This window comes from Balaenoptera acutorostrata, chromosome 1 (assembly GCF_949987535.1).
Source record: "Balaenoptera acutorostrata chromosome 1, mBalAcu1.1, whole genome shotgun sequence".
In the NCBI taxonomy this organism is placed as follows: domain Eukaryota; kingdom Metazoa; phylum Chordata; class Mammalia; order Artiodactyla; family Balaenopteridae; genus Balaenoptera; species Balaenoptera acutorostrata.
The window spans coordinates 38,959,368-38,974,993 of NC_080064.1; the positions used below are offsets into that span (position 1 = coordinate 38,959,368).

General features: G+C 52.4%; 2 protein-coding genes across 6 annotated transcripts in view; both read right to left on the reverse strand.

The window, feature by feature from the left end:
- Positions 1-9,445, reverse strand: part of MKNK1 (MAPK interacting serine/threonine kinase 1) — a 53,729-nt gene extending 44,284 nt beyond the window's left edge. For all 3 annotated transcript variants that reach the window (XM_057542899.1, XM_057542912.1, XM_057542908.1), the window contains exon 1: positions 9,312-9,445. The gene's annotated coding sequence lies outside the window, so the exon portion shown is untranslated. The remainder of the gene's footprint in view (positions 1-9,311) is intronic.
- Positions 858-9,448, reverse strand: MOB3C (MOB kinase activator 3C). Of its 3 annotated transcripts, none has more exons than XM_057542921.1 (4): positions 9,316-9,448; positions 5,282-5,750; positions 3,012-3,117; positions 858-2,687 (listed from the first exon to the last, which is right to left on the reverse strand). In XM_057542921.1, coding segments are annotated over exons 2-4 (525 nt in total). In that variant the 5' UTR covers positions 5,700-5,750; positions 9,316-9,448; the 3' UTR covers positions 858-2,686. The 3 variants fall into 3 exon arrangements, with proteins under 3 accessions (XP_057398904.1, XP_007164567.1, XP_007164568.1); XM_007164505.2 differs by having other exon boundaries at positions 3,012-3,214; XM_007164506.3 differs by having other exon boundaries at positions 3,012-3,214; positions 9,312-9,443.
- Positions 9,449-15,626: the final 6,178 nt, after the last annotated feature.

The following is a 15,626-nucleotide window of genomic DNA, read 5'->3' on the forward strand; positions in this document are numbered from 1 at the left end:
ACTGCACAAAGCCAGGCTGTCTCCTCAGGTAGAAGGAAGAGCTCTAGGTGGGCCTTTGCTGACTCTTAGGAACCAAGCTGGTTTTCAACTCTTGGCTGGGCAGTTGAGGGTAAGGGGCAGTAGACTGACGGCAAGACCTGAGCTAAGAGCATCAGGTGTCTCCTGGGGAAGAAGCTCAGGAGTCAGCCCCATGTCTTGCCACCACTTGGAGCTCTAGCCAGCACCCGACAGACAGCCTTCTTTTGAGAAGTGTTTCCTCTACTGTGATTACAGTTAGGGCTGTATTTCTGCCCTGTTCCTTAACCCATTAGCTCCAATAAACCACCCAGATTAAGGGGATGGAGTGAGAGTAGCCAGTGCCAGGTGACCTGAGCTGAAACAGGAAAGACTTTCCCAGGAGACTGAGTTCCCCGAAGGTAAGGGCCAGCCCTCTCCACTCTGAGGTTCCTAGCCTAGCCCAGGAATTCTGGGTCTAGGATTCTCAGAGCCCTGGGAAAACCTTGGTGACTCCACCCTGGAGAGCTGGGCCAGACATGACCACATCAGCCAGGCCTCCACATGGCCCAGGATCTCTGGACAAAAAGCCCTCCCTGCCCCATTCTGGCCCAGTTCCTTCCACAGCCTGCCCAGGAGCCATGTGGCACCCAGACCACAGCTTCCCACCAGGGCCTTTAGTTTGCCTCCTTTATTTTACCAAAAATAACAACAATAAAATTTCCCTCTGTTTCACAAAAAAATACACCCCCCCGCCCCCTGCTGCGTAATCAGCACTGGCCATAGCCTAGACTCCATCTTCCAATCCACAGTCCTCCTTGGCAGAATCTTTGACACCCCCCCCCGCCCCCCTCACACCAGAGCTTCTGGCAAAGCTGCTGGGCCAGTGCTTCCCTCGGGAACTTCTCTGGAGGCAGCTGTCCCAGGTCCAGCTGGCTGGACCCAGGAGCCCCATCTGCTTCCCCAGAGATCCGGCAGCTGCGGGGCCATGGAGAGGGGCATGATTTTGGAGGTTTAGGCTCAGCAGACAACCCCAGCAGACCACAGGGGTGGTGGGGCACTCTGACATCAGGCTAGAAATCCTTGCTCAAAGCAGGAACAGTTGTATCCTGGAGAGGGGCTGTCAAACCCTCCTTTGGAGTGCATCTCATCTCCCTGTGTAGCAATCCACAGGCCTGGGGTGGGAGTCAGAACCCCTGGTTTCCGTTCCAGCTCCACAAAAGCTTTGCTGGGAGGCCTTGGACAGTTTCTCCCGCCTCTCCTCTGGCTTCAGTTTTCTCTCATGTACGTGGATGATTCTGTGAGTGAGACTGGATGATCCTCAGATTCCTTCTGGCTCTCCATCCTGGCCCCCCAGCCTGGAGTCTCTAGGAGAGGAGGGCCTTGTCCCTGCCTCAGTTTCCCCACCTGTGGGTCTGGGCGCAGGGCTGGGCATGGCAGTGCTGAGTAATAAGTGCTGAATGGACATGCCAGTTTCTCTGTGGATAGCTACGCTGTGAGATCCAACCAGCTGGAATGTTTCAGGGATGGTTGGGAAGGAGGCAGGTACTAGCAGGATGGGGGCTCTCCAAGCCTGGAAGAGTCCATTCACAGCTATGTGGTCCTCAATGTCCCAGGCAGGAGATAAGGCTCTGGAGCTTCCCAATTCAAGCTCACTAGCTTTGTGGGTTGGAGGATTATTTTGTGCCGGGCTTCAGATCCTCACAACCACATCTGGAGATTCAGGAAGCTAGATTGGAGTGTATGATTCCTGATTTAAGGACTGGGGATCTTTGTGGACATGAAGAATCACCCCCGACGCCCATGAGGCTATCTATAATCAGGCCTCCTGGAGGCAGGGGGATGAAGGAAATGACAGCTCCTGGGCATCTCTAGCTGAGCAAATCAGAACCTATGGTGGGCCAGGATATTAGTCAGGGCGGGGCCCCCCTTCCTACCTGCCCCCATCAGTAGCTCCCCAGAACTCATGCTGATGGAAGATGGTAACCTGGAAGATTCAAACATGGAGCTACATGTACAACCACAGTTCGTGCACTTACACACATAGTCAGACACACCAAATGGGAAGACTGACTTGTCATCATTCCTAAGTGGTCATGGTCCGATGGCCCTAATCCCTACTTCCTTCCTTCCTTCCTCCCTTCCATCCATCCATTCATCCATCCATCAATTTACCTAACATTTATGGAGGGCCTACTATGTGCCAGGAACAGTCTAAGGCAGGTAGCTCTCACAGACACACCCCACAGTCAAAATCATACACATACACACCGATATACACGTCATCCATGTCCACTCACACATAGGCTGCTCATGCTCTTGCATCTTTCTTGCCGTCACTTCAGCCACATCCACGTTCCCCAAACAGGCTTGGCAACCACCGTGGAAGGGTCAAGTGTCAGAGCAGACTAGACTTCACGCTAAGGGTTTAGCTGCTCCTTTTCACCTGTCTGCCCACCTTTAAGCTCTTCCCTGCTCCACTCACAAACAGTCAGGGAGACATGTGGGCAGACTCCTGAGAACCAGAAGTCCAGGGGCTTTGTGTGTGTGGAGGGGCCCCAGGGCCTTCAGGTCCCTCTGCTACCAGACTTCTGAGGGTCCCCTCCCTGGCCACTCTGTGTTCAGATGGTCCATCTGATGGGCAACAAGGTCCAGGTCTGGGCTCAGTGACAGATCCGCTCTGTCATCTCCCTCTGCAGAGACACAAGGTGGGGAGGGGTCAGTCAGAGCTCAACCTGCCAGGCAGCCCGTTTCCAAACCACAGGGCCCGGCTACTCTTCTGCCTGAGCCTGGCCCCTTCCCGCCACCACCGCCTCCCAACTCCAGGCTGCAGATCTGTGTTTGTAAACTGATACTTGAATGAAGTCGCTATTAAAGTACAAAATCCATTGTTAAATGAATTGCGGTCCCCTAACATATCCACTTGGATATTGGATTTTCTTAAAGCAGGTAGCCTTCGGATCTCAAAACTCAGACGCTAGCCCTGGTGGGGGAGGGCAGTGGGGGCTTGGCCTCACCAGTGGCTCCAGCTCCCGCTGGTCCACCAGGCTGAACTCGCGGATGAAGTAATAGAAGTGCTTGTAACAGGTGTTGACATGCGCCTCGGCCCCCATGCTGAGAATGCTGTCGAAGTGGTGGATGTAGACATGCACAAAGACGCGGAAAAGGCGGGTCAGGATCTTGGTGCAGACCTGCTGGAAGTTCTTGGGGAAGGGAACTCCTAGGGGGCGGGATGGGCAGATATGGGGCATCAGCAATCTGATGATGAAACTCTGCCCAACCCTGCCCTCCCCCACACAGGCAGCCTTTGCCCAAGATGGCCTCTTCCCTAGCACACTTCCCTGTGGGAAACAGAGATCAAAGTTTGCTTTCTCCCATACTTCCCTTTTTAATGAAGCACTGTGCCTCTCCTCTGCTGAAATACAAATCGTCTTCTGATTTTCCCATCACCCTGAACAGGACTCTGCAACTTTGTTGGGTCACTGACCAACCCTTCTTAGACTATAATGGAAGTTATGCCAAAACTCTCCCCAGAAACATGTGCATCTGTAGGTGCTCGCACACAACACCCTTGGATGCAATTCCAAGGGGAGTTCATCAATATCTGGGGTCCATTTTTAAAAATATGGGCCTTCAGGATTGAGTCCTAACTTCCCAGCTTGGTGCCTGCTCAAGGCTTTTCATGATCTGATCCTGACTTGCCTCTCCAGCCCTACCGACTCCTTCCCCTTCGCAACATTCACACGGCAGGCCCCAGACGCCAATCCTGAGAATTACGAAATCTTCATGAACAAGTTCGTATATCTCTCAGTCCTTCAAATAGTCAATAAGACTTACAAGAACCTTCCATCTGTGAGCCAGGCCCTGTGCTGGGTCCTTTGCACCTTTAGCCTGGTATGATAATGGGTATGGCAGCCATTCTAGATATGATAAAACAGAGGTGCATAAATGTGGAACCACTTGCCCAAGGCCACACAACTATTAATTAGTACAGACTGGAGGTAGGATTCAAGCCCTCTTTGCACTGCACTGCAGCACCCCTCAGGGAAAAATGCCACAGACTCTGCCAGAGAGAAGGTCCAGGACCTGTGAAAAAGGCACAATTTCTGTACAGTCCCCCATGCTCACGGTGGAGATCTTGGTGGCTACACCCTCTTCTCTGCTGTGGCAGAGCCATCCCAGGATTAAGGCACAGGCACCTGGGATCTCACAGGTCTGGGGGTGAAGGCTAGAAGGGAACAAGCGCTCAGACGCAGGCCCACACTGACTCACCCCACTCCATGAGGCCCTTCCCCTTCCTCACTGCTCTCGGGTGGGGCTGAGCCCTGTCTCCCTGTGAGCCCTTCCAGGCCCAGCCCAAGTCCCTCAGACTTGTCCTGTCCATCTAGACGCGGGGCCCTGGGCCTCAAGAGACCTGAGCTGGTTCTGAGTCCCTCCTGATTCAGTGCACTGTCCCTCTCTCGGCCTGTTTCCTCTCATGTGAAATGAAGATACCCATGTTGGACATGATAGTGCAGGAAATGGAAGGCCACCGACTGGGGAGGGGCGTGGGCACTGATTTGTGACTCAAGGCCCTCAGCATTCAGACTTCTCCCCTCTGGGCCTGACCACCCTGCCCCACCCATCTCTGATTCCCATAGCCTTAACACAGATGAACAGGAGGCCAGGTGGGGCGGGGCTGCTGGGATGAACACAGGGTCATGCCTACTCAGCTCCTGAGCCAATACCATCTCTTGCTGCCCTTGGGTGGGGAAGCTGGGCCAGGATGACATCATTCATCTCCTCTCCCCACCCTCACCTGCCCAGGCTGCCCAGCTGAGAAAAGAAAAGGCTCCATGGGTTGGGCTTGACAAGGGAAAATTCTGCCTTCAGAGCCCACTGAGGAGGAGATACCGTCTGGCCCCCATGGGGCCCCACCCCCTTCCCTTTCCTGGGGCCAGGAGTCAGAGGGGACTCCCAGGAGGCAGCAAGTCAGATCAGCCCAAGCAGGGCGCCCTGCTAGGAGCACCTTGAGCCACTTGTTCTGGAAGGTTTTGAGAATCATAGTGGTCTTGCCAGGGTGTTCCCTGGAGGGACACTCAAGCTTCAGACAAAAAGAGGCCCCAAACTGGGAGCCAGGCCGCCCTAGCTCAAGATGCCTGATCTTGAGCAGACACGATCTCCCTGAGCCTCCGTTTCCTCTTCTACAACATGGCTGTATCAAGCTAAATGCCTCATCTGCGCGATGGGCCCCGCTGGCTCCCTTCCTCCCTGGCCAGGCCTGACCTGCCTGCCAGGCGGCACTCACCCACGCGTGTGGGAAAGACATCCTCGTCGTTGATGAGTCCCTCAATCCAGTCCATGAGCAACGCCATGTAGCGCGGCGCCGAGAGCTTGGCCGGCCGCCGGTACTGGCGCTCGTCCTGCCAGCGGTACTCGTAGCGGGGCCCGCCGGCCATGACCGGGCAGCTGGTCTCGCTGCAGCGCTCGGCCATGGTACCGTAGATGAGGTTGATGCGGTTGAAGAAGTCCACCACGTGCACGGCGATCCAGTCGTCGATGTTCTCGCCCGGTGGCAGCCTCACCACACTGCGCAGGTCCAGACCCGACTTGAGCGACGCCTGCGCTTTCTTATACAGCTCAAAGCGCTGTGTGCCCGGCTCGAAGCGCTTCCGCGGCCTGAACGTCTTGTCCTTGGCGAACACCTGCTTCAGGCACAGCGCCATGGCCAGGATGGGTCGAGGGCCAGGGGTCCAGGGGCAGGCCCTACGGATGCCCTGCCAGGGCCAAGGGCATGGGGGAGCATGGTGGTCAGGTCCTTACCAAACGGGCTTGACTTCCCAACACATCATTTCCCTCCCACCTCTCGGCTTTTGGCCTGGAATTCTCTGCCTGGAATCTAAATCCTCCTCATCCCCACAGTCCAGCATCCTGCCCTATTTCCAGATACCCTAGCTCCCCCTGCCAAGCGTCCACAGCCCTCCCATCTTGTTTAATTTCCTCTCCACTTTCATTGTGTCTCAGAGAGGGCTGGGCCTGGGCTCCAGACAGGTGCTCCTCAGACTTGCTGTGAACCATTAGAGAGCTGGCAGAGGCTTCCTGCAGGCAGAGGCCCCTGCAGGAGGCAGGGGCCTGCACAAGATGACCTCTGGGGATCCCATGGGCTAGTTGGTACAGCGTGGGAGAGCCGGCCTGCATTGTCCTGGGGGTAGGGGGAGAGCCCCCGCCCTCGGCTTCCTCTGAGATATCCCGCAGTCCATCCGGCCACCGGGGATTCCCAGGGAGCAGGAGGGACTTTTCTACCAAAAATGTCCTTTCCTTTTATTACCCTGAAAGGAAAGAGCTCTTATATGGCCAGCTGGGTGGCCTCTGAGTGTGGCTGCAGGCACTGGAGGGAGGGGGAACTGGCAGGTCTAGAAGGGCACCACTTCCTCCAGCAGTGGCTGGAGATCCTTCCTCCCAAGCTAACCTCCTCCAGCCTGAAACACAAACCAGAACAGCGCTGGCCCCTCCCACTGCACCTGACATTCAGTAGACATTCCTAGAGCACATACTATGTGCCCGGCACTGGAAGGTAGGAAAATGCAGTCAAATCACCCAGCTGGGCCCATCCAGAATTCAGAAGAATTTGCTTTGCCTCTTAGAATTGAAGGATCTCAGTCTCCGAACAGACTTTGGGGACAGTGATGGGGACAGCCCCAGGCTTTGAGGCTGGAGACCTGGGTTCTAGTCTCATCCACCACTGCTGGGTGACCCCTGCAGCAGGTATGGATTGGACCATACAACTTCCTCGGTCACTCACAGGCCAAGTTCCTGGGACTTCCAGGGTAGTCACCTCATCTCCCCTGTGAGTGTGTGAGCTCTTGGGAAATGCAGAGCCAAGTACCCACTGGAATTTAGCCACATGAGCACTGATCCTGACCCCAGACTGAGCACTAAGGCTGAGTGTAGGCTAAACACTGAGCTTTTTGGCTGCAGGCTGAACTCTGACCTGGCCCTGACCCTGGTCAATTTGAGTCCTGGATTCCGACCCTAGACTGAGGCTTGAATACAGCCACAAAGCCTGGCCTTGACCTCAGAGCTGACACTGGAGTATTTTCCTTTCTCACATCTCTAGAAATACTGGGACAGGTTTGAGGAAGGGAGGGTGGGAACAAGGTGACAACTGGGTGTAACCAAAGGTACATGTGGATCATCATGTCAGACAAGTCAAGCTAGTGGAGAAGTCTGAAACACACAACACACAGGCCAAGAAGGGAAAGTCAAGTAAAATGAGAGGAGTTTGGAGAGTAGGGGCAGGTCTCCCAGCAGGATCTTGTCCTCTTGAAAAAACCTCAAAGATGTGGTAGGTCATCCATCCCCTACCGCTCAACTTCTCACCCAAAGAAGTCCCCAGTGTGGGACTTCCTGATCCAAGAGGAGATTTCCATGCTTGAATTGCAGCCTGCATTCTAAACTCTGCTTGGGGCAGGAGCTTCCAAAATCATTCACACTGCAATTAGGTTGGGTCCTTGGGCTCTCCACCTTTGCACAGCCCCCCTCAGTGACAGCTACCAACAGACCCTCACCCTGGCATTCAACACCTCACCCTAGCTTTCCTGCCTCACTTCCCTACAGAAACCACCCTGGGCTTCTTCCTGATCCCTGAAAACGCCCCCAACTCCTGCTTCTGTGTGTTTTCTTACACTGGTCCCTTGGCTTGACTCACACTGTCAGGTTGAATGCTACCTCCTCCCACAGCCCCTCTACTGAACCCAGATCTCTTTGTCCTTGGGTGGAGATTACTCTTTGGCCATTGGTCCCCCACCAGCCCCACCCCCCAGCCTCGGTCAAGGCCTGGCACATAGCGGATGCTCAGGCTTTAAGGAAAGCTCAAAATCAAGAATCATAGGGTTGAAATAGCCCTGAGAAATCAACTGGCCCAACCCACTTCTTGTATGGATGGGGAAACTGAGGCCCACTAAGGGGACTTGAGGAGACTGCATTCACACAGCAAGTTACAGGCAGGGGATCTCCAGCGGCAGAACTGGACACTGGGATAAGGTGGGGCATGACAACTAGTAAAGGGCCATTTTCCTGCACTGGCTGGTCGCTGGTCTGGTGGAAATAAGGGGAAAGGAAGGGAGTGGAGGGAAAGGGGAAGCATCTTCCCATCAACTAGACCAACCTAATTCCTGTTCCCCCAGCACACTGAGCCTTCCCCACACCCCACAGCAACTTTGGTGTCCTAACCAGTGAGCTAGAGTCCCACCTTCCTGCTGCAGAATTTCAAGGCCTGGGTCTTTCCCCAGGAAAGTGAAAGCTTGGGGGTGGGGGGATGGATAGATGCCCTTGTATCCATGCCACTTGTCTGTCTTCACTTCCCACTCCCATCCCTTTACTGAGTTTCTAACTCTCACAGAATCTCTGTCCCCTCCCTGAACTTCCGAACCATGGCCATTCCCCCTCTCGGCCCCCGTTTCCTAAATCTGGTTGTCCTTTCACTCCTGAAGTGGCTAGTGATGGCTCGCTCCCTGGGTGAGCATCTGGGTTTCCCAAATGAAGACCACCGAGGCGCCCTGCCTGCTTCTGATGCTCAGCCACACCTGCCACTCCCCCAGGCCTGACCCAGGGTCTTGGCCCCAGTCTGAAACCAGAATCCAGCCTAGAGTAGTGCATGTGTGTGTGTGTGGGGGGGGGGGGTATGTGTGTGTGTGTGTTGTGTGTGTGTGTGTTGTGTGTGTGTGTGTTGGGGTGTGTGTTGTGTGTGTTGGTGTGTGGGGTGTGTGTGTGTTGGTGTGTGTGGGGTGTGTGTGTGTTGGGGTGTGTGTGTGTTGGTGTGTGTGTGTGGTGTATGTGTGGTGTGTGTGTTGGTGTGTGTGTTGGTGTGTGTGTGGTGTGTATGTGTTGTGTGGGTGTGTTGGTGTGGGTGTGTGTGTGTGTTGGTGTGTTGGGGGTGGGGGCAGGCGGGAGGGCTGAGGGCAGAGATCCAAGAGAAAAGTAGAGGCGAGGACTCCCAGCTCTTCCCCGCGGCGCTTGGCCACCTACGACCACTCCTCGGCCTCTCCCAGGACCCCTGACGCCCCTCCCTCCCCAGCCCAGCTGCCAGGACAGACGGGTCGTAGGACCCAGAGGAGCAGGCCTGAAATTTCCGCCTCCGAAGACACGCCCTCCTCAACCGACTCGCCTTAACCTCAGCCCCGACTTTCCAGCCCAGAGCTTCGGACCCGGACCGAGGGCTGTGGCCAGCCTGCTTGGGCACAGGTTGCCTCGGGACGGTGCCACGCCGGGACGGCCGGAGAAATGAAAGTGGAAACTAGGCTGGGCCGTGTGCGCGGCGGGGCGCGAGGGGCACTCACTCACGGGGTCCGCCGGGTGGGCTAGCGCGAGTCCTGTCTGGCCGCGAGGTCACATCCCCAGCAGGCGGTCCCCTCCTTTTGCTCGTCGCCGGCCGCGCCGGTCCTCTCGCCAGTCTGCCTGCCGAGCCCGCGTCGCCCTCCCGCCCCCAGGCGACGCCAACTCCGCCCCGGCCCTCCCTGCCTGGCCACGCTGCGGCCAGGGGGCGGGGAAGGGGCGGGGAGAGGGGACCCCCCCCAACCCCAATATCCCCGCCTTTCCGGAAAGTCTGTATCGCTCCCCGCTTCCCAGGGGCAAAGGACTAAGAGCTGGCCCTCTCAGGAGGGCCAAGGAGGCAGCCTCAACTTCGTCGACTGTAAAATGGGGACAAGCCCAGCTTCTGTCTGGAGCTGGATAATGGTGGTTTCCTTGCCCTCCTAGAATCTTCTGTGTCTCGAGTGTCCCTGAGCTCGAGATCACTATACACTCCCATACCCTCAGCTCCTGGCATAGTGCCTGGCACATAGCAGGCACTTAATGAATGCCTTGGGTACAATGAGCTGAGTCCCTTACCCCAGCACTGAAAGGACTGGCCCTCAAGAGTGCTCAAATCACAGACTTTCACCTCCCCCACCAGGGCTGGGGTCTTGGCTCAGGCTGGGCAGATTCTCCTCACTCCTGGCAGAAGTCACCCCATTTCCCCCCACCACATTTTTGTTCCAGCTGTTCCCACTTTGGGATATCTTCTTTCCTTCCTTTCTTCCAGCCAAATCCAAAGCCTTCAAGACCTGATTTGCTTTTGCTACTTTTCTACTTGGGTTCTTCCCCTGAGGGCAGACAAATATTCTGCAGCAGCACAAAATGCACACGGTGCGCCCCAGGCCCAGGGACCAGTTGGCTGGCTCTGCCCTAGGGTGGTAGGGAAGGTTCGAGGCCTTCTAGGGTGGGAGAGCCAAGGCAGACAGATGGGCTACAGAAGTCACCTTGGAGGGGTATGAGAGGTGAGCAGGCAGGGATAAGGGAGAGCTCGAGGCAGGAGATGGGCATGTACATGGCACAGAAGCCCCACTGGGCTCCCCTTGTGTCTGGATCTTCTGCTTGCTGGATGGCATGAGAACACACTGGATCCTTAAAAATCTTAGCTCATAGAACTGAAGATTCTTTCTTTTGTTGAATACCTATTTTTATCCCGGTCTAAAGCTCTCTTTTTTTTGATGTCTGAGTCTTAACTCAGCCCCAGATCCTCTATAGGCCAACATTTGCATGCTCTAGTGTATGCAGAAGGAATTCAAACCTAGTCCTTCATTTGTTTGATATCCTAATTAATACCCTTTATTGAGCATGGCTGTGCACTGAGAGCAGGGGATCAGGTGACGGAGCTGACCCAGTTGCTGACCTCAGGTGCTGACAGGTCAGCTGGGGGGTCAACACACAGAGATAACACAGGGTCAGAGCTTAGTCATCCAGTTGTGAGAACATGGCTATGGACTGACAGCGAGCACTTGGTAAGTGTGGAGTTATCGGCGTGAAACACATGGAATACCCAAAGTGGGTGCTTTGAGGAGAGTTTAAAGAAAGCAGTATTTAGAGGTATAGACAGGGTGTAGGGAAACCACAGGGATAGCTTATCACCAAAGGACTAGTAGCCCTTTGCTGTCTATCCTAGGCTGGAGGGAAGGGAAAAAGTGGGAGCCATGAGGATGGCACTACTGACCAGAGCTGTGGCCCGAGCCCGAGGGACATACCCAGCCCACAGCAATCATACTGCAAAGGACTGGGGGTAAAAAGGGGCCCCACTTCCCTCCCTCTGATTTCTGGCAAGATTTCCCCATTGGCCAAATCCTACCAGAAGCCAAGGACAAGGGAACCAGTTGATGCAGCCCATAGAGGTCGGCATCCTGGGACCTAGAGCTTGGAGGAGGAGGTTGGAGTGCATCTGGAGGGGCAGCGGAAGATACTCAGCACGTGGGCCCAGAGACTTTGACTTCACAAAGGAAGTAGAAACTGCTTGTGCTTTCCTTATCATTCAGTTCTAAGTATTTCATAATTTCATTGTCATTTCCTCTTTAACCCAAGGATGATTTAGAAGTGTTTAGTTTCTCAACCTATGGGAGGTTTATATCTCTTGTTGACTTCTAATTGTATTTCATTGTGGTCAGAGATCACGGACTGTAAGATTCTTTGGAATGTGATGGGACTCCCTCTGTGGCTTTGTACATGGTCATTTGCTGTACCTCTGAGCTGGGTTTTATAAGATAGGCAGGAGTTTGCTTGCTGAAGAGTGAAAAGCATGGAATCTTACACTGTGGGAAATTTAGATGATCCATTTTGAAGAAACTTCAGAAGTTCCCAGCTTATCAACAGAGCCCCTGGGTGTCTGCCTCAATACAAGCTGACAGGCTGGCATGTGGGATGGGAGGCAGGTGGAAGGGTTGGGAGAAGCCAGAGATAGCCCAGATCCTACAAACATCTGTACCCCCTTCCTGTGACTCTCAGTCTGGGCTAGAGAGACTGTGTTCTTCCAGGAGGCTCTGTTGGGGCTGAGAAGACCCAGACCTTGGAGAACAAGGTCCGGGCTTTACCATGTATTAGCTGTGTGTCCTTGGGTTACTCCTGCCCTCTCTGATGGCATGCTGTAATACCATAGTACTGCATACCTACACAGGACAGGCACTGTTTCCTGACACTGTGTCCTGAGTATGATAAGTGCTCACATAAGGCCATCTCTGAAGCTTGGCAGGAGTCATCAAGGACCTAGTTGAAGATGTACCCTCTCCCACTGCACAGCCCAGGCTCCTTGATGGGAGAGCCAAGTGGCAGTGGAGTGGTGTCTAGACCTGGGTTCCTGCCCTGCTCTTGTCTCTGGGAAAGGCTCTGCCTCTCTCTGGGCCTCACTTTTCCCCATCTGTACCACAAAACATCTTCCAGCCATACCATTCCAAGTGCCTTATCAAGACCAGCTTCCTGCTCCTGCTTCTGTGGGCCTGGACCCAGTGACTCCACTGATACGGAGTGACCTCTCCCTGGGAACTCCCCAGCCCCTCCAATGCCAGGAAAGGCCCCCCAATCCCAAACTTCTCCCAGAATGAGCAACAGTAGTCCCAGCTCACCCCACCAGGCATCTGGCTGCTCCTGTAGTCTGATGGGGCCCACCTTCTCCTCACTCGCCCAAGAAAAGGTTTCTATTTCAGTTTCTGCCACTCCCTGCCCAGAAGGCAGGATCTCCCATCCTGGGTCTTCCATCCTAGCACACTGAGGAAAAACAAAGGACACCCTCATGGCAGTAAGAGGAATTAAGGTTGGACTTCCTTTAGCTTGAAGAAGACAAGTTTCAAGAGAATGTGACAGGGGAAGACAAGGTTGAGAAGCATGTACATCAAAGACCTCTCTGAGCCTACTTCCGCTTCTGTAATACAGAAACAAAAACAACTGGGACTTCCCTGGGGGTCCAGTGGTTAAGACTCCACGTGCCCACTGCAGGGGACATGGGTTCGATCCCTGGTCGGGGAACTAAGATCCCACATGCCGAGTGGCATGGCAAAACAAAACAAAACAAAACAAAGAAACAACAGCAAAAATAGTAATGATAAGCCTCCCATGGAAGAGCTGTGAGGACCAGATGTGCTAGTCCTCGTAAACAGCAGAAGGCTGCAGCCAGTCTTTCTGGGGGTGCTGCCTTCAAGCACCCTGCAGGCTTTTGTGTAGAAGAGGGATTGCACTTATTTCTGTGGTCCTGGCGGGCACGGGGCAGAGACCAGGATAACACGAGGAGACACGGGCACATCAGAGCTCTCCAACCATGCAGCCTGGATGGCTACACTCACTTCTCCGGAGGGAAGTGTGCAAGTGAAAATGGCACAGCTCCCCTGTGACATGGGCTTCAGAGGGTTTCAGTCCCTTTGAAGAGCAGGAGTGCCCTCTTGACCCTGAGAACCTTGCCCATGCTCCAAGGTCCTCCTCCCTCTCAGCTCCCCATCCACCTCTTGAGTTGGAGGCAAGGAGACCTCTAGAGGCTGTGGTGGAAGCCTGGGGTGCATAAGAGCTTAGGACAATTTCACAGCCCCCCGACCTGACCCCCAACATGGCCCTGCTAGGCACTGCCCCCTCCCCCAGGTGCACGCCCTCCAAACACTTGGGTTTGTTCTCAGCTCAGAAGTGCCCCAGGAGTGGAGGTGATAGCTGGGTGGGGGGAGGTTCACCAGTGTCCCAGGCTCAGCCTTCCATAGAACCCACCACGAAGCCTGCACAGGACGTTCTGTCCAACCCTAACCCCTCCTCCGCCACAGTGGTGCCTCACATTCAGCCTCTGAAGCGGCCTCCCTGGAGCACCACCCCAGTTCAAAGCCCTTCTCCTACAGGCAAGCCTCCGCAGACTGCCCCAGTCCCCATGGCATTTTCTTCCTTCCTCCGCAGTATCCTTTGGCCAAGTGTGTTCAGTAACATGTGCCTCAGAGTTGCCAGTGGGGATGGAGGTTCCTTACAGAGAACCATCTGATTCTGACTAGGCCTGGAAATCTAACTATCAGTTATATGAAGGATTGGGAATAGAGGAACAAGTGAAATGACACTGGGGATGAAATCAGCAAAATCCGGAATGAGGAAAATTCTCTAGGATAGATTCTCAATAAATAAATAGCAAGAAAACAAAAGAGATGAGGGGACACCTATTAGTTAAAAGTGACAATATGGAATATTACTCAGCAATAAAAACAAATCAACTATTAATATTTGTAACAACTTGGATGGTTTCAAGGGCATTATGCTGAGTGAAAAAATCCAACCTTAAAAGGTAATATACTATATGATTTCATTTATATAAATTCTGAAAATAACAAAATTATAGTGATGGAGAGCAGATCAGTGGTTGCCAGAAGTAAGAGTTGGCAAGGTGCATGCAACTGTAAAGACATAGCACATAAACCATAATGGAAAAGACTATGAAAAAGAATATATATACATATATATATGTGTGTGTATATATATGTGGATCACTTTGCTGTACAGTAGAAATTAACACAATATTGTAAATCAACTATACTTCAATAAAATAAATTTTGAAAAAGGGACATAGCACAGAGGACTTTGTGGGTGACAGTTCTGTATCCTGCCAGTTCTGTATCCTGACAAACCTATGCATGTGATAAAATTTCATAGACTTATATAAAAAAGGAAAAAAATGAAAAATGAGTACATATAAAAACTGGTAAAATCCAAATAAAGTCTGTAGTTTTAATAGTATTGTACTGATGCCAATTTCCTGGTTTTGATAATTCTACTATGGTTATGTAAGGTTATCATTGGAGGAGGCTGGGTAAAGGGTACACAGGAATTCTGTATCATTTTTGCAACTTTTATGTGGGTCTAAAATTATTAAAAAATAAGAGTTTAAAAAAACTGACTTAAAAGACTATCCAGTTGCAAGGTATGGATCTTATTTGGATCCTGATTTGAACAAACCAACTGTAAAAAGAAAAGTTATAGGACTAACAGATACACACTACTATATGTAAAATAGATAAACAGCAAGGACCTACTGTATAGCACAGGGAACTATATTCAATATCTTCTAATAACCTCTAATGGAAAAGAAACTGAAAATATATATATATATATATCTCAATCATTTTGCTGTACATCAGAAACTAGCACAGCATGGTAAATCAACTATACTTAAATTTTTTTTAAAAAACCACCAAAAAATTAGGAACACTATTAATAAAATTCATCATTAATAAATCTAGGGTGAAAATCAAATTATCATCTCCATATGTATTGGAAAAACATTTGACAAAATCAACACTTGATTTTTAAAAGTAACTCTATAAGATAGAAATCAAGGGCATTTTTCCTAACGTGATAAAATATATGTTTTTCAGAGCCAAACGGAGTAGTTATGGTACTAATATTTATTTTTTTAAAAACTGCTAATTGTTGGGCTTCCCTGGTGGCGCAGTGGTTGAGAATCTGCCTGCTAATGCAGGAGACACGGGTTCGAGCCCTGGTCTGGGAAGATCCCACATGCCACGGAGCAGCTGGGCCCGTGAGCCACAGCTGCTGAGCCTGCGCGTCTGGAGCCTGTGCCCCGCAACGGGAGGGGCCGCGATAGTGAAAGGCCCGCGCACCGCGATGAAGAGCGGTCCCCGCACCGCGATGAAGAGTGGCCCCCACTTGCCGCAACTAGAGAAAGCCCTCGCACGAACCGAAGACCCAGCACAGCCAAAAATATAAATAAATAAATAAAATAAATTTAATAAATAAATAAATAAATAAAAGGCTGCTAGTAAAAAAAAAAAATTGTTTAAAAACTGCTAATTGTTAAACGGTAATTCAAGAATCAT